General features: G+C 46.5%; 1 protein-coding gene across 5 annotated transcripts in view; it reads left to right on the plus strand.

The window, feature by feature from the left end:
- LOC106595545 (receptor-type tyrosine-protein phosphatase mu) overlaps positions 1-4,740 on the plus strand; it is a 716,546-nt gene extending 711,806 nt beyond the window's left edge. For 4 of the 5 annotated variants that reach the window (XM_045694495.2, XM_045694499.2, XM_045694501.2 and 1 more), the window contains 3 exons: positions 1,421-1,584; positions 2,747-2,882; positions 3,634-4,739. In XM_045694495.2, coding sequence (XP_045550451.1) covers positions 1,421-1,584; positions 2,747-2,882; positions 3,634-3,687 — 354 coding nt within the window. In that variant the 3' untranslated portion in view covers positions 3,688-4,739. Of the gene's footprint in view, positions 1-1,420; positions 1,585-2,746; positions 2,883-3,633 lie in introns of all 5 variants that reach the window. The other variant, XM_082961032.1, reaches the window with a different exon arrangement.
- The last annotated feature ends 17,947 nt before the right edge of the window (positions 4,741-22,687 follow it).

The following is a 22,687-nucleotide window of genomic DNA, read 5'->3' on the forward strand; positions in this document are numbered from 1 at the left end:
CTACCTTACCTGACCCCAACTACCTTACCTGACCCCAACTAACTTACCTGATCCTATCTACCTTACCTGACGCCAACTACCTTACTTGACCCCAACTACCTTACTTGACCCCAACAACCTTACCTGACCCCAACCACCTTACCTGACCCTAACTACCTTACCTGACCCTAACTACCTTACCTGACCCCAACTACCTTACCTGACCCCAACTACGTTACCTGACCCCAACCACCTTACCTGACCCCAACCACCTTACCTGACACACCTGACCCCAACTACCTTACCTGACCCCAACAACCTTACCTTACCTGACCCCAACTCCCTCACCTGACCCCAACTACCTTAGCTGACCCTAACTACCTTACCTGACACACCTGACCCTAACTACCTTACCTGACCCTAACTACCTTACCTGACCCTAACTACCTTACCTGACACACCTGACCCTAACTACCTTACCTGAACCCAACCACCTTAACTGACCCCAATTACCTTACCTGACCCCAACTACTTTACCTGACACACCTGACCCTAACTACCTTACCTGACACATCTGACCCCAACCACCTTAACTGACCCCAATTACCTTACCTGACCCCAACTACCTTACCTGACCCCAACTACCTTACCTGACCCTAACTACCTTACCCAACCCTAACTACCTTACCTGACCATAACTACCCTAAATACCTATATCTGTCTCTCTGTTTATTAACCTATTTCCACCTGTCTGTCTGTTTATGAACCTATATCTATCTATCTGTCTGTTTATGAACCTATATCTGCCTTTCTCTGTTTATGAACCTATATCTATCTATCTGTCTGTTTATGAACCTATATCTATCTATCTGTCTGTTTATGAACCTATATCTATCTATCTGTCTGTTTATGAACCTATATCTATCTATCTGTCTGTTTATGAACCTATATCTATCTATCTGTCTGTTTATGAACCTATATCTATCTATCTGTTTGTTTATGAACCTATATCTATCTATCTGTCTATGAACCTATATCTATCTATCTGTCTGTTTATGAACCTATATCTATCTATCTGTCTGTTTATGAACCTGTATCTATCTATCTGTCTGTTTATGAACCTATATCTATCTGTCTGTTTATGAACCTATATTTATCTATCTGTCTGTTTATGAACCTATATCTATCTATCTGTCTGTTTATGAACCTATATCTATCTATCTGTCTGTTTATGAACCTATATCTATCTATCTGTCTGTTTATGAACCTATATCTATCTATCTGTCTGTTTATGAACCTATATCTGCCTGTCTCTGTTTATGAACCTATATCTGCCTGTCTCTCTGTTTATGAACCTATATCTATCTATCTGTCTGTTTATGAACCTATATCTGCCTTTCTCTCTGTTTATGAACCTGTATCTATCTGTCTGTCTCTCCAGCCTCAGGACGGGTACCGTATGGTCCAACAGTTCCAGTTCCTGGGCTGGCCCATGTACCGAGACACGCCCATGTCCAAACGCTCCTTCCTGAAGCTCATCAGACAGGTGGACAAATGGCAGGAGGAGTATGATGGAGGAGAGGGCCGCACTGTGGTGCACTGTCTGTAAGTAACACACACACACACACACACACACACACACACACACACACACACACACACACACACACACACACACACACACACACACACACACACACACACACACAGACATACACTCACACACACACACTAACACACATGCAAACACACACACACACACACACACACACAGGGGCACACACACAAACACACACACCCACACAGACATACACAGGGACACACACACACACACACACACACAGGGACACAGACATACACACACACACACACACACACACACACACACACAGACAGACATACACACACACACACACACACACACACACAGGGACACACACAGGGACACAGACATACACACACTGTCTGCAAGTCACAATTACCTTCTACTGAGATTCTACTTTAGATGGAAATGTCTCTCCTCTCATCTGTTGACCTTAATGTCTCTCCTCTCATCTGTTGACCTTATTGCGCTCACTGCTCACTCCACCACACTGTTCAATAGAGACGACTGGCGCTTTGAGCGCAAATGAATAATGTGGACTTCACTTCCACCACAACCCGTTGCTTTGTCTCTCTCCAAAGGGAATGGTGTTAGCTTTATTCATTACACTTCTATCTGAAACCATCTGAATGACAGAATACACCCCTTCTCCCTCTCTCTGTTTATCTGTCTCTGTCTTCCTCTCGCTCGCTCGCTCCCTCTATCTGTCTCTGTCTTCCTCTCGCTCGCTCGCTCGCTCTCTCCCTCTCTGTTTATCTGTCTCTGTCTTCCTCTCGCTCGCTCGCTCTCTCCCTCTCTCTGTTTATCTGTCTCTGTCTTCCTCTCGCTCGCTCTCTCTCTCCCTCTCTCTGTTTATCTGTCTCTGTCTTCCTCTCGCTCGCTCTCTCTCTCCCTCTCTCTGTTTATCTGTCTCTGTCTTCCTCTCGCTCGCTCGCTCTCTCCCTCTCTCTGTTTATCTGTCTCTGTCTTCCTCTCGCTCGCTCGCTCTCTCCCTCTCTCTGTTTATCTGTCTCTGTCTTCCTCTCGCTCGCTCGCTCTCTCCCTCTCTCTGTTTATCTGTCTCTGTCTTCCTCTCGCTCGCTCGCTCTCTCCCTCTCTGTTTATCTGTCTCTGTCTTCCTCTCGCTCGCTCTCTCTCTCTCTCTCTCTCTCTCCTTCGCTGCAGTAACGGAGGAGGCCGCAGTGGGACGTTCTGTGCCATCAGTATTGTTTGTGAGATGTTGCAACATCAACGTTCTGTAGACGTTTTCCACGCCGTCAAAACACTGAGGAACAACAAACCCAACATGGTCGACCTACTGGTAGGAAACACGTTCTGTAATCATTAACACTACAGATGACCTACTGGTAGGAAACACGTTCTGTCATCATTAACACTACAGATGACCTACTGGTAGGAAACACGTTCTGTAATCATTAACACTACAGATGACCTACTGGTAGGAAACACGTTCTGTCATCATTAACACTACAGATGACCTACTGGTAGGAAACACGTTCTGTCATCATTAACACTACAGATGACCTACTGGTAGGAAACACGTTCTGTCATCATTAACACTACAGATGACCTACTGGTAGGAAACACGTTCTGTCATCATTAACACTACAGATCTGTTTGTGCTGTCTTGTCCAACTCCTAGGTTCACTGTCATGACAAGACAGCACAATATCCTGTCCGATGTAGTGTGTAAATGTCTATGTAGCCTAGATCAGATCAGTGTTTACGTAGCCTAGATCAGATCAGTGTTTATGTAGCCTAGATCAGATCAAGTGTTTATGTAGTCTAGTTCAGATCAAGTGTTTATGTAGCCTAGATCAGATCAGTGTTTATGTAGCCTAGATCAGATCAAGTGTTTATGTAGCCTAGATCAGATCAGTGTTTATGTAGCCTAGATCAGATCAAGTGTTTATGTAGCCTAGATCAGATCAGTGTTTATGTAGCCTAGATCAGATCAGTGTTTATGTAGCCTAGATCAGATCAGTGTTTATGTAGCCTAGATCAGATCAGCAGTGAATAATACTAGCCCCTTGTTTGTTTCTGTTCTACAGGATCAGTACAAGTTCTGCTATGAAGTGGCTCTGGAGTACTTAAACTGTGGATAAAGAACAGTCTCAGCCTGGACGCAGAACTATGAACGACACGGAGGGGAGGGGGGACTTTATAGACAAGACTGCAGCACAGAACGACCTGTGTTTTTCATGATCAAACAACTGGAGCAAGACGAACACGCTTCCACAAACACACCCACAGCTCTGTCTTTCTTAGCTTGATCAGCTAGATGAGAAGGTAACAGAGGTGAGGTGTACTGTAGTCTCTATATAGTTCCACCAGTATCTGATCTGCTACCAGGAAGTGTTCAGTCTCTATATAGTTCCACAAGTATCTGTCTTTATCTGCTACCAGGAAGTGTTCAGTCTCTATATAGTTCCACAAGTATCTGTCTTTATCTGCTACCAGGAAGTGTTCGGTCTCTATATAGTTCCACCAGTATCTGTCTTTATCTGCTACCAGGAAGGATTCAAGAGCACAATGTTTTACACTGCAGTGTGTAACGTCTTATCTGGAATCCTTGCCCTGACTCAAAATCAACCCCTACACCCTACACCCTAGCCCCTACACCCTAGCCACTACACCCTAGCCCCTACACCCTACACCATTTCACCAGGTCAAATTCCTCGTACATGTAAATCAGGGTTTCTTGAAAGACGGAACAATCCCAACTCCCAATATTTTTTTCTTCATAATAACAACATTTTAAATATATATTTTAATAAACCAAAGTATTAGCTATCACACCTTTGTAAAGGAACAACCTCCTAATTATAACCTTTTTTTCATAAAATGCAACTAATTGGATTTATGTCAACTCCTTCACACACCATAAAAGGCATTTTATTTTTACTGTCCAACGAGTGTTTAATGGCCTTGATTGTTTCATTCTAACATTAGCTTGTAATACAGATCTCAATGTCTTTTTTTGTTTTCTTTTATACCACTGTATAATTCTCCAGGGTTCATTTCATTAGCATTTTGGCATGTTTTTCTAGATTAAGAAAATAAAACAAGATTTATAAAGTAAGCTTTATCTTGTTTTTCTAGCTCAGCAAACAGTTCAATAGTTTAAGCATATTTTGCAGGGCTATTATTAACATATTGTTTCAGAATATAAAATATAATATAATATATATATATACTGTAATATATACTGTAATATATATACTGTATATATATATACTATATATATCGTAAGTGGGCTAGCAATAAGTGACAGAGTTGCCAAGCAACTGACGGTGGTCACTTATTTGTCTATAAAAAAAATAAAAGTTCAATACAATTTTTTGTACAATTATTTATTTGAAAAATTCCTATCAAAAACATGATCAGATCTTTCAGATTTTCTGACGGAGTTGATGTTGTACAGAGTTGACAAATTGCATATTTTTTTCCTAATTTATTCAAGTGGTATATACTATGTAGCAATTTTGTTTTTCTCTCATTTGCTTTTTTGGCTCTAAAACGTAATTAAATGTAACATATTTGAACCAAAAATCATATTCTATGTTAATCTGTAAGGTAGATGGAGTTGACAGGTTATTATGGTTGTGAGGGATTAATAATGTTTGTTTAATGTAGCTGCCCCTTCTCGTTCCTGATTAATTTAGGATTTTAGACAAGTGCTGACCAAAACTCCGAACACGTCTTTTATGAGTCACATTTTTTTAGATAAATATTCCTTGAAGTCAGAGAAGGCTATTGCAAGAAAATACATGATATCCGATTTCAGTTAATATCCATTATTGTTTGTTTTTAGATTTTTAAACACTTTTGGGGGGAGTTTGAAATTGTGGTCCTTTGCTCCAGACAAGGACATTTCACAGAGCCGACATGGAAATTAATAATATTGCAAATATTTAGGAAAATTACCGTGAAAAAATATTTTTCTCCTAAATGTCATTTTTTCAATTTAAATAATTAAACTAATTCCATTTCTTTCAATTATATATTTTTTTTGTTTCCCTGCTCCCGACTGGCGCTGTGGTCTAAGGCACTGCATCTCAGTGCAAGAGGTAACACTACGACAGTCCCTGGTTCGAATCCAGGCTGAATCACACAATTGGCACCAGCATCGTCCAGGTTTGTCCGGGGTAGGCCATCATTGTAAATAACAATGAATTCTTAACTGACTTGCCTAGTTAAATAAAAAAAACTGTAAATAAAAAAAGATTGTCCTGAATTTCAAGAATCCCTGAATAACATTCTGAGTGTAGATTTGAGATGATACTGTAGCTCCACCTTTCGCTATGCAGCTTAAACCTCCTCATTGTTCTCAGATCAACACTGTGACTACAGGCTAGAAGAGAAGTGTCTAAGGGTCAGGGGTCAGTTTGGGACAGGGTGCCTCTCTCGCTCTCTCTCTCTCTCTTGCTTGTGGTTCTGTGATTTTGTTCTTCTATTTTCATCGGATGACAACAACAACAAGATCAAAAAAACTTTCCAGTTTCTGGTGGAATGCCGTTCTATACTGTACGTAACGTGTTCATTTTTATCTCTCTCTCTCTCCGTCCGAATCATGTTTTACTACAAGTTTAAATAACATTATAGAGATCATTTACATAGGAAGTTTTAAAAAAATGCCTAAATGTTACTAAATGTCCTGTAAAATATGAATTATATACAAGTAATGGTATTATTATTAATTATTATTATTGGTTGTTGATTTAAAGCATCAGAAGAGGAAGGTATTCGGTACAATTATAGAAATAGGATGACTAGAACGGAGGTGCCATTCAAGTTCAATGGGGTCTAAGAGGTGGACCGGCAGCCATGATTCTATTTCTATGGGAACAATGTATCTGTATTAAGCTTCCGTTCTATCCTTCCTGTTTCCATGGATCCCCCAAAAACTTTTTGCACTTCCATTTTGTTGTGCATATTGTAAATATCTCTGTACATTATTTATTTGCAGTCTTTATGTAATAATGGTGAATGACAGTTTTAAAAGTGACAATCATCTTTTAATGGGTTTATTGATTTGATTATGTTTTTTTGTTTTTTGTTGTCATTATTGTACGATGGATAAATTACACTGTAAAAACATATAAATGTATCTACAGTATCAAAAAAATGATTGATGGAGGTGTTGTTTTTTTTCAGTTCGATGAGGATATGAAATGTAAATAATCTCTGATCTGTTGATTTTACTGTTACTACTGTCAAGGGGCGCCAGCGTAGCCTAGTGGTTAGAGTGTAGGGTCGGCAGGTAATCCTAGTGGTTAGAGCGTTGGACTAGTAACCGAAAGGTTGCAAGTTCAAATCCCCGAGCTGACAAGGTACAAATCTGTCGTTCTGCCCCTTGAACAAGGCAATTAACCCACTGTTCCTAGGCTGTCATTGAAAATAAGAATTTGTTCTTAATTGACTTGCCGAGTTAAATAAAGGTTAAAGTAAAACATGATGTTATAGGGACCTCTAGTGGGGAGATTCAGGATAGCAGCCCTATCAGAGAAGTGTCTTGTACTTTAAGAAAGCTGCAGGAAAGGGAAAGGGGGGATACCTAGTCAGTTCTATCTTCAACTAAAATGTATTGATAATCAAATGATTGAAATGAACAAACATTTCGTCATGCATTTTTTTTGTTCTGGCTCAACTAATCTTCAGTCTGTTGGTTAGTTGAACCAGGTGTATGTTTTGTGTTAGTGCTGGGCTGGAACAAATAAAAAGTACCATCTATGGTTCTCCTCCACAGGACTGACGTTGAGTAAGACTCCTTTTGGCTTTACGTTATCCAGGTCAACGCAACCCACTTCCAGTCATTACGTTCATTCTCATCCTCCCATCCTGATAGCTTCACTTCCTCTCTTTATTCATTTAGCTAGCTTGCCTCGTGTTGTCGTCTCCAGTTTTGTCCCTCAGCATTTTGCCTCAGAGCCTCTGAGAAGGTGTGTTGGACAAGGGACAGGATACTACATGAGTCCTTGGTACACGATGGAACCATAGCAGGAGTTTTCACCTGGATTCCAAACGTAACCCTATTCCCTATGTAGTGCACTACTTTAGACCAGAGCCCTATGGAACCCTGTTCCCTACATAGTGCACTACTTTCGACCAGGGCCCTATGGAACCCTGTTCCCTATATAGTGCACTACTTTAGACCAGAGCCCTATGGAACCCTATTCCCTATGTAGTGCACTACTTTAGACCAGAGCCCTATGGAACCCTATTCCCTATATATAGTGCACTACTTCTGACCAGGGCTCATAGGGCCCCATAGGGCTCTGATCAAAAGTAGTGCACTATATAGGGAATAAGGCCCCATAGGGCTCTGGTCAAAAGTAGTGCACTATGTAGGGAATAAGGCCCCATAGGGCTCTGATCAAAAGTAGTGCACTATATAGGGAATAGGGTGCCATAGGGCTCTGGTCTAAAGTAGTGCACTATATAGGGAATAGGGTCCCACAGGGCTCTGGTCTAAAGTAGTGCACTACATAGGGAATAGTGTCCCAAAGGGCTCTAGTCTAAAGTAGTGCACTATGTAGGGAATAGGGTGCCCTTTGGAACATGCTCTTCATCTCATCTATCTTCTTCCCAGAGGTCTCCAGCTGGTCCGCACCGCAGACTGGGACTGAGACGGTAGAAGGGATGTTGTCATGTTTCACATGGAGGGAGGGAGGGAGGGAGGGAGGGAGGGAAGAGAGAGGGAGGGAGGGAAGAGAGAGGGAGGGAGGGAGGGTGTTTGGGAGGGAGGGAGGGAGGGAGATAGAGAAGTGGGGGGAGAGGGAGGAGGGGTAGAGAGAGGGAGGGAGGGAGGGAGGAAGAGAGAGGAGGGGTAGAGAGGGAGGGAGGAAGAGAGAGGAGGGGTAGAGAGGGAGGGAGGAAGAGAGAGGAGGGGTAGAGAGGGAGGGAGGAAGAGAGAGGAGGGGTAGAGAGGGGGGAGGGAGGGAGGGAGGGAGGGGAGGAGGGAAGAGAGAGGGAGGGAGGGAAGAGAGAGGGAGGGAGGGAGGGTGTTTGGGAGGGAGGGAGATAGAGAAGTGGGGGGAGAGGGAAGAGGGGTAGAGAGAGGGAGGGAGGAAGACAGGAGGGGTAGAGAGGGAGGGAGGAAGAGAGAGGAGGGGTAGAGAGGGAGGGAGGAAGAGAGAGGAGGGGTAGAGAGGGAGGGAGGAAGAGAGGAGGGGTAGAGAGGGAGGGAGAGAGGGAGGGAGGAGGGAAGAGAGAGGGAGGGAAGAGAGAGGGAGGGAGGGAGGGTGTTTGGGGGAGAGGGAGGAGGGGTAGAGAGAGGGAGGGAGGGAGGGAGGAAGACAGGAGGGGTAGAGAGGGAGAGGGGAAGAGAGAGGAGGGGTAGAGAGGGAGGGAGGAAGAGAGAGGAGGGGTAGAGAGGGAGGGAGGAAGAGAGAGGAGGGGTAGAGAGGGGGGGAGGAAGAGAGAGGAGGGGTAGAGAGGGAGGGAGGAAGAGAGAGGAGGGGTAGAGAGAGGAGAGGGAGAGAGGAAGAGAGAGGAGGGGTAGAGAGGGAGGGAGGAAGAGAGAGGAGGGGGAGAGGGAGGGAGGGAGGGAGGGAGGGAGGGAGGGAGGGAGGGAGGAAGACAGAGGAGGGGTAGAGAGGGAGGGAGGAAGAGAGAGGAGGGGTAGAGAGGGAGGGAGGAAGGGGGTGGCGTGCTGGGGATGCTTTCATATTTCACACATGGACAGAGAGGACTGAATGGAAGGGTAGAGAGAGTGAGAGGGGAGAGAGATAGGTGGGGGGAGAGGGAGAGGGGGGAGAGAGAGAGGTCGGGAGAGGGGGGGAGGGGAGGGGAAGAGAGAGAGAGGTGAGGGAGAGCGACAGGGGAAGAGAGATAGGTGGGGGGAGAGGGAGAGGGGGGAGAGAGAGAGAGAGGTCGGGAGAGGGGGGAGGGGAAGAGAGAGAGAGGTGAGGGAGAGAGACAGGGGAAGAGAGAGGTTGGGGAGGGGGAGAGGGAGAGATGTGGGAGAGAGAGGGGGGAGAGGGGAGAGAGAGAGGTTGGGAGAGGGGTGAGAGAGGTTGGAAGAGGGAGAGGGGAGAGAGAGAGTTTGGGAGAGGGAGAGAAAGAGAAAGAGAGATTGGAAGAGAGGGAGAGGGGGGAGAGAGAGAGGTTGGAAGAGGGGGAGAGGGGGAGAGAGAGAGGTTGGAAGAGGGGGAGAGGGGGAGAGAGAGAGGTTGGAAGAGAGGGAGAGGGGGGAGAGAGAGAGGTTGGAAGAGGGGGAGAAAGGGAGAGAGAGAGGTTGGAAGAGAGGGAGAGGGGGGAGAGAGAGAGGTTGGAAGAGGGGGAGAGGGGGGAGAGAGAGAAGTTGGAAGAGAGGGAGAGGGGGGAGAGAGAGAGGTTGGAAGAGAGGGAGAGGGGGGAGAGAGAGAGGTTGGAAGAGAGGGAGGGGGGAGAGAGAGTTTGGGAGAGGGGGAGAAAGAGAGATTGGAAGAGAGGGAGAGGGGGGAGAGAGAGAGGTTGGAAGAGGGGGAGAGGGGGGAGAGAGAGAGAGTAGGATGAAATCAAATCAAATGTTATTGGTCACATGCACAGGGTTAACAGAAGTTATTGTGAGTGTTTCTAGTTCCGACAGGGCAGTAATGTCTAACAAATAATCTAACAATTCCCCAACTAACTACCTAATACACACACATCTAATAAAGGGATGGAATAAGAATATATACATATATAAATATATGGAGGAGCAATGACCGAGCGCCATAGACAAGGTGCAATAGATGGTAAAAAATACAGTATATACATATGAGATGAGTAATATATAGACTAAGATACAGTAGTATAGAATACAGTATATACACATGAGATGAGTAATACATAGACTAAGATACAGTAGAATAGAATACAGTATATACATATGAGATGAGTAATACATAGACTAAGATACAGTAGTATAGAATACAGTATATACATATGAGATGAGTAATACATAGACTAAGATACAGTAGAATAGAATAGAATACAGTATATACATATAAGATGAGTAATACATAGACTAAGATACAGTAGAATAGAATACAGTATATACATATGAGATGAGTAATACATAGACTAAGATACAGTAGTATAGAATACAGTATATACATATGAGATGAGTAATACATAGACTAAGATACAGTAGAATAGAATACAGTATATACATATGAGATGAGTAATACATAGACTAAGATACAGTATATACATATGAGATGAGTAATACATAGACTAAGATAGAGTAGAATAGAATACAGTATATACATGTGATATGAGTAATACATAGACTAAGATAGAGTAGAATAGAATACAGTATATACATATGAGATGAGTAATACATAGACTAAGATAGAATAGAATACAGTATATACATATGAGATGAGTAATACATAGACAGATACAGTAGGATAGAATACAGTATATACATGTGATAGTAATGTAAGATATGTTAACATTATTAAAGTGACTAGTGTTCCATTTATTAAAGTGGACAGTGATTTGGAGTCTGTATTTAGACAGGGAGAGGAGGTGTTGATGCTGTGTGGAATGAGAGGAGAATTTGAGGCTGTGTGGAATGAGATGAGGTGTTGAGGCTGTGTGGAAGGAGATGAGGTTTTGAGGCTGTGTGGAATGAGAGGAGGTGTTGAGGCTGTGTGGAATGAGATGAGGTGTTGAGCCTGTGTGGAATGAGAGGAGGTGTTGAGGCTGTGTGGAATGAGAGGAGGATTTGAGCCTGTGTGGAATGAGATGAGGTGTTGAGTCTGTGTGGAATGAGAGGAGATTTGAGGCTGTGTGGAATGAGATGAGGTGTTGAGCCTGTGTGGAAGGAGATTAGGTTTTGAGGCTGTGTGGAATGAGAGGAGGTGTTGAGGCTGTGTGGAATGAGATGAGGTGTTGAGGCTGTGTGGAATGAGAGGAGGATTTGAGGCTGTGTGGAATGAGATGAGCTGTTGAGGCTGTGTGGAAGGAGAGGAGGTGTTGAGGCTGTGTGGAGGGAGAGGAGGTGTTGAGGCTGTGTGGAAGGAGATGAGGTTTTGAGGCTGTGTGGAATGAGAGGAGGTTTTGAGGCTGTGTGGAATGAGAGGAGGTTTTGAGGCTGTGTGGAATGAGAGGAGGTTTTGAGTCTGTGTGGAATGAGATGAGGATTTGAGACTGTGTGGAGGGAGAGGAGGTGTTGAGGCTGTGTGGAGGGAGATGAGGTGTTGAGACTGTGTGAAGGGAGATGAGGTGTTGAGCTGTTGAGCCTGTGTGGAATGAGAAGAGGTGTTGAGACTGTGTGAAGGGAGATGAGGTGTTGAGGCTGTGTGGAATGAGATGAGGTGTTGAGGCTGTGTGGAGGGAGAGGAGGTGTTGAGGCTGTGTGGAATGAGAAGAAGTGTTGAGGCTGTGTGAAGGGAGATGAGGTGTTGAGGCTGTGTGGAATGAGAGGAGGTGTTGAGGCTGTGTGGAGGGAGAGGAGGTGTTGAGGCTGTGTGGAATGAGATGAGGTGTTGAGGCTGTGTGAAGGGAGATGAGGTGTTGAGCCTGTGTGGAATGAGAGGAGGTGTTGAGGCTGTGCTTGGGTTGAGCTGTTTGGGGGCCTATATCCAGAAACACATACATACTGGGCACCTAAACACACGCATAGCAGCGGTTTGTGTAACTCTATCCAACAAACCTCAGGCTCAGTGGACAGCAGACGGACAGACAGGTTGTTAGTGTCCTGATATCATGTCAGCCAGCAGGGACTGAGAACGCTGCTATCAATCATATTGAATTCTTTGTGATCGACTATTCCTTGGTCCGTAGTGTGATAGCAGTGTCTGTCCACTAGATAACACTGTAGAGTCCGTAGTGTAATAGCAGTGTCTGTCCACTAGATGTCACTGTAGAGCCCGTAATGTAATAGCAGTGTCTGTTCACTAGATGTCACTGTAGAGTCCGTAGTGTAATAGCAGTGTCTGTCCACTAGATGTCACTGTAGAGTCCGTAGTGTAATAGCAGTGTCTGTCCACTAGATGTCACTGTAGATAAGGAAACAGTATTCCTGTAATTCCTCTGTTGAGCGTATTCCACATGAGAGATGTAAAACTAACTGTTCACTCTCGTTGTTTTATATCTGCACTGTGCGTTTGCGTACATGCGTTTGTGTGCGTGTGTTTGACCTGAGGTCCACAAAAGGTCAGAGGTTATATGTAGCTGTTTACTGTAGCTTCCCTCACGGGACAACTTGTATTCTCATTTATTAACCCCCATCTCTCTCTCTCTCTCTCTGCTCTCTCTCTCCCCCTCCTCCCTCCCTCCCACCCACTCTCTCTCTCTCACCCCCCCCCCCCCTCTCTCTAGCTCTCTCTTTGTCTCTCTGTCTCTCCACAAATAAACTCCCTGCTTGTAAATCTCAGTGGTTTCCGACAGGAGGAAATTGTCTCGATAACATCCCCTGTTTGCTATCTGAGAAGTGCTTCAGTGTTACTGTGCTACAGTACTTATTGGTTCAGCTGAAACAGTGACGTTTTGACAACGCTCTGTCTGGAATAAGGCCTCATCTGTTTTGTAAGAACAATAAATAAATAAATGTCCAGTTTCATAATAGATCGCTGATTGATTTTACCAAAATATAATATAATAAAATATAATATAATAAAATATAATATATATATATTTTTTTAAGGACTGATTTCAAGAGCATCCCATTCAACTACGGCACATTACCACATTAAGTCAGCATTGCAATGTTGGTGTAAAAACAAAAAACTACAATTCTTGTTTATTTGTCGCTCAAGTAATTCTGTACTTAAGTAAAAAATACTTTAAAGTACTACTTTTAAGTAGTTTTTTGGGGGTATCTGTACTTTACTATTTCTATTTTTGACAACTTTTACTTTTACTTCACTACATTCCTAAGGAAAATATTGTACTTTTTACTCAATACATTTTCCCTGACACCCAAAAGTACTCGTTACATTTTGAATGCTTAACAGGACAGGAAAATGGTCCAATTCAAACACTTATCAAGAGCATATCCCTGGTCATCCCTACTGCCTCTGATCTGGAGGACTCACTAAACAGAGAACATCCCTGGTCATCCCTACTGCCTCTGATCTGAAGGACTCACTAAACAGAACATCCCTGGTCATCCCTACTGCCTCTAATCTGGTGACTCACTAAACAGAGAACATCCCTGGTCATCCTTACTGCCTCTGATCTGAAGGACTCACTAAACAGAGAACATCCCTGGTCATCCCCTGCCTCTGATCTGGTGGACTCACTAAACAGAGAACATCCCTGGTCATCCCTACTGCCTCTGATCTGGAGGACTCACTAAACAGAGAACATCCCTGGTCATCCCTACTGCCTCTGATCTGGAGGACTCACTAAACAGAGAACATCCCTGGTCATCCCTACTGCCTCTGATCTGGAGGACTCACTAAACAAGTATGACTATTGGGTACTTTCCCCACCACTGTTCTGGAGCATGTCTGTGTGTTTGCTGAAGCCTATGATCAAGTAGCCCTGTAGAGTTCTCTCATCAGTTAATCAGTGGTTAATCGATAACTCAGCTCTCTTCTCATCAGACAGACAGGCAGGCAGGCAGGCAGGCAGACAGACAGACAGACAGACAGACAGACAGACAGACAGACAGACAGGTGTGTGTGTTGAGGAGTCATCCAGAATGTAATGTGTATTGTCTCAGAGGTTAGAACAAGCTTTAGTAGACTGTCAGAGTACTAGTCAGTTTTACTGGACGGGCCAATACAATAGCTGTCAACACTAGCGGTTCTGGGGAGGGGGAGGGGGGGGGGGGGCTTGCTGGCTGTATGGGCTAGCTGGCAGTATGGGCTAGCTGGCTGTATGGGCTAGCTGGCAGTATGGGCTAGCTGGCTGTATGGGCTAGCTGGCAGTATGGGCTAGCTGGCTGTATGGGCTAGCTGGCAGTATGGGCTAGCTGGCTGTATGGGCTAGCTGGCAGTATGGGCTAGCTGGCAGTATGGGCTAGCTGGCTGTATGGGCTAGCTGGCTGTATGGCTGTATGGGCTAGCTGGCTGTATGGGCTAGCTGGCTGTATGGGCTAGCAGTGAGTGAGTCAACGAGCGACCGATTGAGATAAGTAGAAGACGGTATTGCAATCCTCTGAGGCTTCAAACCTCATTGAAATAGAAACTAACCAATGGGTAGGTCCCAAATGGCCCCCTCTTCTCTATGGTTCCCTACCTCTCTACTCTATGGTTCACTACCTCTCTACTCTATGGTTCACTACCTCTCTACCCTATGGTTCACTACCTCTCTACCCTATGGTTCACTACCTCTCTACCCTATGGTTCACTACCTCTCTACCCTATGGTTCACTATCTCTCTACCCTATGGTTCACTACCTCTCTACCCTATGGTTCACTACCTCTCTACCCTATGGTTCACTACCTCTCTACCCTATGGTTCACTACCTCTCTACCCTATGGTTCACTACCTCTCTACCCTATGGTTCACTACCTCTCTACCCTATGGTTCACTACCTCTCTACTCTATGGTTCCCTACCTCTCTACCCTATGGTTCACTACCTCTCTACCCTATGGTTCACTACCTCTCTACTCTATGGTTCACTACCTCTCTACCCTATGGTTCACTACCTCTCTACCCTATGGTTCACTACCTCTCTACGCTATGGTTCACTACCTCTCTACTCTATGGTTCACTACCTCTCTTCACCATTGTCTATGGGAAACAGCCAACAGGTCATGTCATCAAAGTCAATCTAATTAAAAAAACAAAGACTTCTGGGTCACTAACGACCACAGGTCGATGCGGTAGCAGCAAAGGTTCTGTTGCCATAGCAGCCCCACAGAACGCTTCTGTCAGCGAGCGTTGGCAGGTGGGTGCAGAGATGGAATAATTCACAAAATGGGACATACACCAAATTGAGACTCTGCCTGCAGAATTCTGCAAAAAAACATCCTCCGTGTACGACGTAAAACACCAAATAATGCATGCAGAGCAGAATTAGGTCGATACCCGCTAATTATCAAAATACAGAAAAGAGCCGTTCAATTCTGCAACCACTTAAAAGGCAGTAATTCCCAAACATATTTATTTCACCTTTATTTAACCAGGTAGGCCAGTTGAGAACAAGTCCTTTATTTAACCAGGTAGGCCAGTTGAGAATAAGTTCTCATTTACAACTGCGACCTGGTCAAGATAAAGCAAAGCAGTGTGACACAAACAACAACACAGAGTTAGACATAAACAAACGTACAGTCAACAAAGCCATCACCTACAGAGAGATGAACCTGGAGAAGAGTCCCTTAAGCAAGCTGGTCCTGGAGCTCTGTTCACAAACACAAACACACCCCACAGAGCCCCAGGACAGGAACACAATTAGACCCAAACAAATCATGAGAAAACAAAAAGATAATTATTTCCAATGTGTCAAGTAATTAACAAAAAAATAGAGCAAACTAGAATGTTATTTCAAATAAACTCAAATCAATTATTTGTGTCACATGTGTCGAATACAACATGTGGGCTGACTTACAAGCCTTTAAATGCTGACTTTCAAGCCTTTAACCAACAATGCAGTTTTAAGAAAATACCCCCCATATGCATAGATAATAACAGAGAGTAGCAGCGGTGTAAAAGGGGGGGGGCAATGTAAATAGTCAGGGTAGCCATTTGATTAGATGTTCAGTGGGTCTAGGGTTGCTGGGATAATGGTGTTGATATGACCCATGACCAGCCTTTCAAAGCACTTCATGTCTACGGACGCGAGTGCTACGGGGTGGTAGTCATTTTGGCAGGTTACCTTAGTGGTCTTGTGCCTAGGCACTATGGTGGTCTGCTTAAAACATGTTGTTATTACAGACTCGGACAGGGAGAGGTTGAAAATGTCAGTGAAGACACTTGTCAGTGGATGCTCGCAGTACACGTCCTGGTAATCTGTCTGGCCCTGCGGCCTTGTGAATGTTGACCTGTTTAAAGGTCTTACTCACATCAACTGCGGAGAGCATGATCACACAGTCTTCCGGACCTGCTGGTGCTCTCATGCATGTTTCAGTGTTATTTGCCTCGAAGCGAGCATATAAGTAGTTTAGCTCGTCTGGTAGGTTTGTGTCACTGGGCAGCTCTCGGCTCTTCTTCCCTTTGTAGTCTGTAATAGTTTTCAAGCCCTGCCACATCGACGAGCATCAGAGCCGGTGTAGTACGATTCGATCTTAGTCCTGTATTGATGCTTTGTCTATTTGATGGTTCGTCGGAGGGCATAGCGGGATTTCTTATAAGCTGGGTAGAGTCCCGCTCCTTGAAAGCAGCAGCTCTAGCATTTAGCTCAGTGCGGATGCTGCCTGTAATCCATGGCTTCTGGTTGGGGTATGTACGTACAGTCACAGTGGGGACGACGTTATCGATGCACTTATTGATGAAGCCAGTGACTGATGTGGTGTACTCCTCAATGCTATCTGAAGAATCCCGGAACATTTTCCAGTCTGTGATAGCAAAACAGTCCTGTAGTTTAGCATCTGCTTCATCTGACCACTTTTTTATAGACCGAGTCACTGGTACTTCCTGTTTTAATTTTTGCTTGTAAGCAGGAATCAGGAGGATATAATTATGGTCAGATTTGCCAAATGGAGGGCGAGGGAGAGCTTTGTACGCGTCTCTGTGTGTGGAGAAGAGGTCATTTTTTTCTGATTGCACATGTGACATGCTGGTAAAAATTATCCAAGATGACGTAGCAGTCAGACGTGTGTTTTGTCTTCGTGGTCTGGAATTTTTTCCCCTCTGGTTGCATATTTAACATGCTGATAGAAATTTGACTAAAACTGATTTAAAGTCTCCAGCCACCAGGAGCGCCGCCTCTGGATCCAAACCTTCCATAACAAAGCCATCACCTACAGAGAACCTGGAGAAGAGTCCCCTAAGCATGCTGGTCCTAGGGCAGAACAGACTAGCTGTTTAGAGGCTGGGTAAAGCTAATAGTTTAACAGACAGACAGACAGGCAGACAGACTAGCTGGTTAGAGGCTGGGTAAAACTAATAGTATCGCGCGCGCGCGCGCGCGCAGACAGACAGACAGACAGACAGACAGACAGACAGACAGACAGACAGACAGACAGACAGACAGACAGGCTAATAGTATAACAGACAGACATACATACATACATACATACATCGCGACATACAGACAGACAGACAGACAGACAGACAGACAGACAGACAGACAGACAGACAGACAGACAGACAGACAGACAGACAGACAGACAGACAGACAGACAGACAGACAGACAGACTAGCTGGTTAGATGCTGGGTAAAGCTAATAGTATCGCGCGCGCGCAGCAGACAGACAGACAGACAGACAGACAGACAGACAGACAGACAGACAGACAGACAGACAGACAGACAGACAGACAGACAGACAGACGGAGACAGACTAATAGTATAACAGACAGACAGACAGAGAGACAGACAGACAGACCGACAGACAGACAGACAGACAGACAGACAGACAGACAGACAGACAGACAGACAGACAGACAGACAGACAGACAGACTAGCTGGTTAGATGCTGGGTAAAGCTAATAGTATAACAGACAGACAGACAGACAGACAGACAGACAGACAGACAGACAGACAGACAGACAGACAGACAGACATGCTAATAGTATAACAGACAGACAGACAGACAGACAGACAGACAGACAGACAGACAGACAGACAGACAGACAGACAGACAGACAGACAGACAGACTAATAGTATAACAGACAGACAGACAGACAGACAGAGAGACAGACAGACAGACAGACAGACAGACAGACAGACAGACAGACAGACAGACAGACAGACAGACAGACAGACAGACAGACAGAGACAGACAGACTAATAGTATAACAGACAGACAGACAGACAGACAGACAGACAGACAGACAGACAGACAGACAGACAGACAGACAGACAGACAGACAGACAGACAGACAGACAGACAGACAGACAGACAGACAGACAGACTAGCTGGTTAGATGCTGGGTAAAGCTGATAGTATAACAGGTCCCGTGTGGCTGGCAGGCAGACAGTCGGCTTGAATTCACCCGCTTAGACACAGCTACTCGTCCGTAGCTCGTGTAGAAAAAGATTTCTTTGTCTTCAACCTTGTGTTTCGTTTTGGGGTTCGTTGACTTTGTTAGACCTTCGCTGCAGCTTGGGGTCAATTAGTCTCCTATGTTAATTCTTCACTCTCCTGTCTTATACCCTTGGGTCAGAAGTGGGCGTAACCGCCTTTAGGGCAATTCTCTGGGCGGACCAAGTTAAGGGGCAAGGCCTAGATTTGACTAAAATCCTATTTTAGACACTACCTTCACATCTCATCTTTACCAAAACATTCTCTTTGATTTGGATATTTTCCACACAACGTACAATGTATAAACATCAGGCATATACTGGGAAAACTCTTAAAGGTACAATGTTTTCATAATAACGTCATCTCTTAACCTTTAATAACAATTCAAAAGTTACATACATTTTCATATTCCACCTCTCGTCATGACCACCGTTGTGGCTGACGGAAACCATTGTTCCAAAGTCCCTTTATTGCATGTTTAATGTTCTGAGGCCAGAATTCCATTGTGAGGACAAAGGAATTTCTCTGTGGCCTAAGGTTTATTATGGCGTGAGGGGTCATAAAACCCCCACATCTTCAGACCCCTAGATCTCTCCTCCTCTGTTGGGGTTTTGGGAGATAATCTGTAGGGTGGTGGTCTCCTGTACCCTGACCTGATCAGGACAGTCATGACACTACCTATATCCCCCCACTAGAATCCCCATACTATAATGAAGACAGCTTCTCCATCCTATCTATATCCCACCACTAGAATCCCCATACATTAATAAAACATTTTTTTGTATTATTATTTCACCTTTATTTAACCAGGTAGGCCAGTTGAGAACAAGTTCTCATTTACATCTGTGACCTGGACAAGATAAAGCAAAAAACAAAAAACAACAACACAGAGTTACACATAAACAAACGTACAGTTAATAACACAATAGAAAGATCTATGTACAACGTGTGCAAATGTAGAAGATTAGGGATGTAAGGCAATAAATAAGCCATAGTGTCACGTCCTGACCAGCAGATGGAGCTGTTGTTGTAGTTTTGGGGTCAGGACGTGGCAGTCTTGTGTGTGTGATTGTTCTGTGTTGGTCTTGTGACTCCTGATCAGGAACAGCTGGGGATCGTTGTTCCTGATTGGGAGTCATATATGTAGGAGTATGTTTGTCACTTGGTTTTGTGGGTAGTTGTTTTTGCACTGCGTGTTGTGTGCCTGCAAAACTGTTCCTGTCTTATATTTTGTTTGTATTGTTAAGTGGATGCTCTACTCCTTTATTTTTATTAAAGATGAGTATTCACATACCTGCTGCACCTTGGTCCATTTCCACAGAAGACAGCCGTTACAGAACTACCCACCACCAAAGGACCAAGCAGCAGAAGAGGAGGAAGCCACAGGAGAGAAAAAGGGAACAATGGACATGGGAGGACGTCCTGGACGGCAAGGGAGCCTACACCTGGGAAGAGATCCTGGCCGGAAGGGATCGCCTCCCATGGGAACAGGTGGAGGCACTCAGGAGAGTGGAGGCAGCTGGACAGAGGAACCATCGGGAAAGTTACGCTGGAACACGGTTGGCTAGGAAACCCGAGAGGCAGCCCCAAGATTTTTTTTTGGGGGGGCACACGGGTAGTTTGGCCAGGCCAGGGAAGAGCCGTAAGCCAGCTACCCGTGACTACAGGGAGGTGCGTACGAGGTGGAGGGCGTCATGTTACGCTGAGGTGCGCACCATCTCGCCTATACGGACGCACAGCCCACTTCGCCCAGTACCAGCGCCCCGCAGGTGCCAGGGCAAGGGGAGCATCGAGCCGGAAGGGGTGATGCCAACCCTGCACTCAAGACCGCCAGTGCGCCCTTTCGGTCCGGTGTTTCCCGCCAGACGCACTAGCATGGAGGTGCGTGTCTCCAGGCTGGCACGTCCTATACCAGCCCCACGCATCAGGAGTCTAGTGTGTCAACCCAGCCTCGCCAGTCAACAGTCACCAGAGCTGCCCGCCAGTCAACCATCACCAGAGCTGCCCGCCAGTCAACAGTCGTCAGAGCTGCCCGCCAGTCAACAGTCGTCAGAGCTGCCCGCCAGTCAACAGTCGTCAGAGCTGCCCGCCAGTCAACAGTCGTCAGAGCTGCCCGCCAGTCAACAGTCGTCAGAGCTGCCCGCCAGTCAACAGTCGTCAGAGCTGCCCGCCAGTCAACAGTCGCCAGAGAGGTCAGACTGCCCTGAACTGCCGGAGTGGCCGGACTGCCCTGAACTGCCGGAGTGGCCGGACTGCCCTGAACTGCCGGAGTGGCCGGACTGCCCTGAACTGCCGGAGTGGCCGGACTGCCCTGAACTGCCGGAGTGGCCGGACTGCCCTGAACTGCCGGAGTGGCCGGACTGCCCTGTTCTGCCGGAGTGGCCGGACTGCCCTGTTCTGCCAGAGTGGCCGGACTGCCCTGTTCTGCCAGAGTGGCCGGACTGCCCTGTTCTGCCAGAGTGGCCGGACTGCCCTGTTCTGCCAGAGTGGCCGGACTGCCCTGTTCTGCCAGAGTGGCCGGACTGCCCTGTTCTGCCAGAGTGGCCGGACTGCCCTGTTCTGCCAGAGTGGCCGGACTGCCCTGTTCTGCCAGAGTGGCCGGACTGCCCTGTTCTGCCAGAGTGGCCAGACTGCCCGGTTCTGCCAGAGGTGCCCGCCTGCCCTGATCTGCCAGGGTGCCCGGCCTGTCAGGATCAGCCCGAGTGGTCCTCCTGCCCTCCGGTCCAGCCTGAGTGGTCCTCCTGCCCTCCGGTCCAGCCCGAGTGGTCCTCCTGCCCTCCGGTCCAGCCCGAGTGGCCCGCATGCCTTCCGGCCCAGCCCGAGTGGCCCGCATGCCTTCCGGCCCAGCCCGAGTGGCCGCATGCCTTCCGGCCCAGCCCGAGGGGCCCTCCTGCCTTCCGGCCCAGCCCGAGGGGCCCTCCTGCCTTCCGGCCCAGCCCGAGGGGCCCTCCCGCTCTCCGGCCCAGCCCGAGGGGCCCTCCCGCTCCCCGGCCCAGCCCGAGGGGCCCTCCTGTCCCCCGGCCCAGCCCGAGGGGCCCTCCTGTCCCCCGGCCCAGCCCGAGGGGCCCTCCTGTCCCCCGGCCCAGCCCGAGGGGCCCTCCTGTCCCCCGGCCCAGCCCGAGGGGCCCTCCTGTCCCCCGGCCCGGCCCGAGGGGCCCTCCTGTCCCCCGGCCCGGCCCGAGGGGCCCTCCTGTCCTCCGGCCCGGCTCGAGGGGTCCGTCTGCCTGGCGCAGCTATCGGCTCCACCGAAGTGGGCGACGCCGAGGGTGGAGCAGGGTCCACGTCCTGCACCGGAGCCACCTCCAGGATAGGTGGGTTGGGGAGGGAGGGTGTAGCACAGTGCCGTCATTGACGGCAGCCACCCTCCCTTCCCTCCCTTATTGTTTAGGGGTTATTGTTTATGGGTTTTGTTGGGGATTTTGTTTGTTGGTGTTTTTTCGTTGTTAGGTGCATTCCGGGGTCTGCACCTTGAGGGGGGGGTACTGTCACGTCCTGACCAGCAGATGGAGCTGTTGTTGTAGTTTTGGGGTCAGGACGTGGCAGTCTTGTGTGTGTGATTGTTCTGTGTTGGTCTTGTGACTCCTGATCAGGAACAGCTGGGGATCGTTGTTCCTGATTGGGAGTCATATATGTAGGAGTATGTTTGTCACTTGGTTTTGTGGGTAGTTGTTTTTGCACTGCGTGTTGTGTGCCTGCAGAACTGTAGCTGTTGTCACTTTGTTTGTATTGTTAAGTGGATGCTCTACTCCTTTATTTTAATTAAAGATGAGTATTCCCATACCTGCTGCGCCTTGGTCCATTTCTACAGAAGACAGCCGTTACACATAGAGGCAAAATAATTACAATTTAGCATTAACACTGGAGTGATAAATGTGCAGATGACGATGTGCAAGTAGAGATACTGGGGCGCAAAAGAGCAAGAGGATAAACAACAATATGGGGATGAGGTAGTTGGGTGTGCTATACAGATGGGCTGTGTACAGGTACAGTGATCGGTAAGCTGCTCTGACAGCCAATGCTTAAAGATAGAGAGGGAGATATAAGTCTCCAGC

The sequence above is a fragment of the Salmo salar genome, chromosome 14 (assembly GCF_965601325.2).
Source record: "Salmo salar chromosome 14, fSalSal1, whole genome shotgun sequence".
NCBI classification, from domain to species: Eukaryota; Metazoa; Chordata; class Actinopteri; order Salmoniformes; family Salmonidae; genus Salmo; species Salmo salar.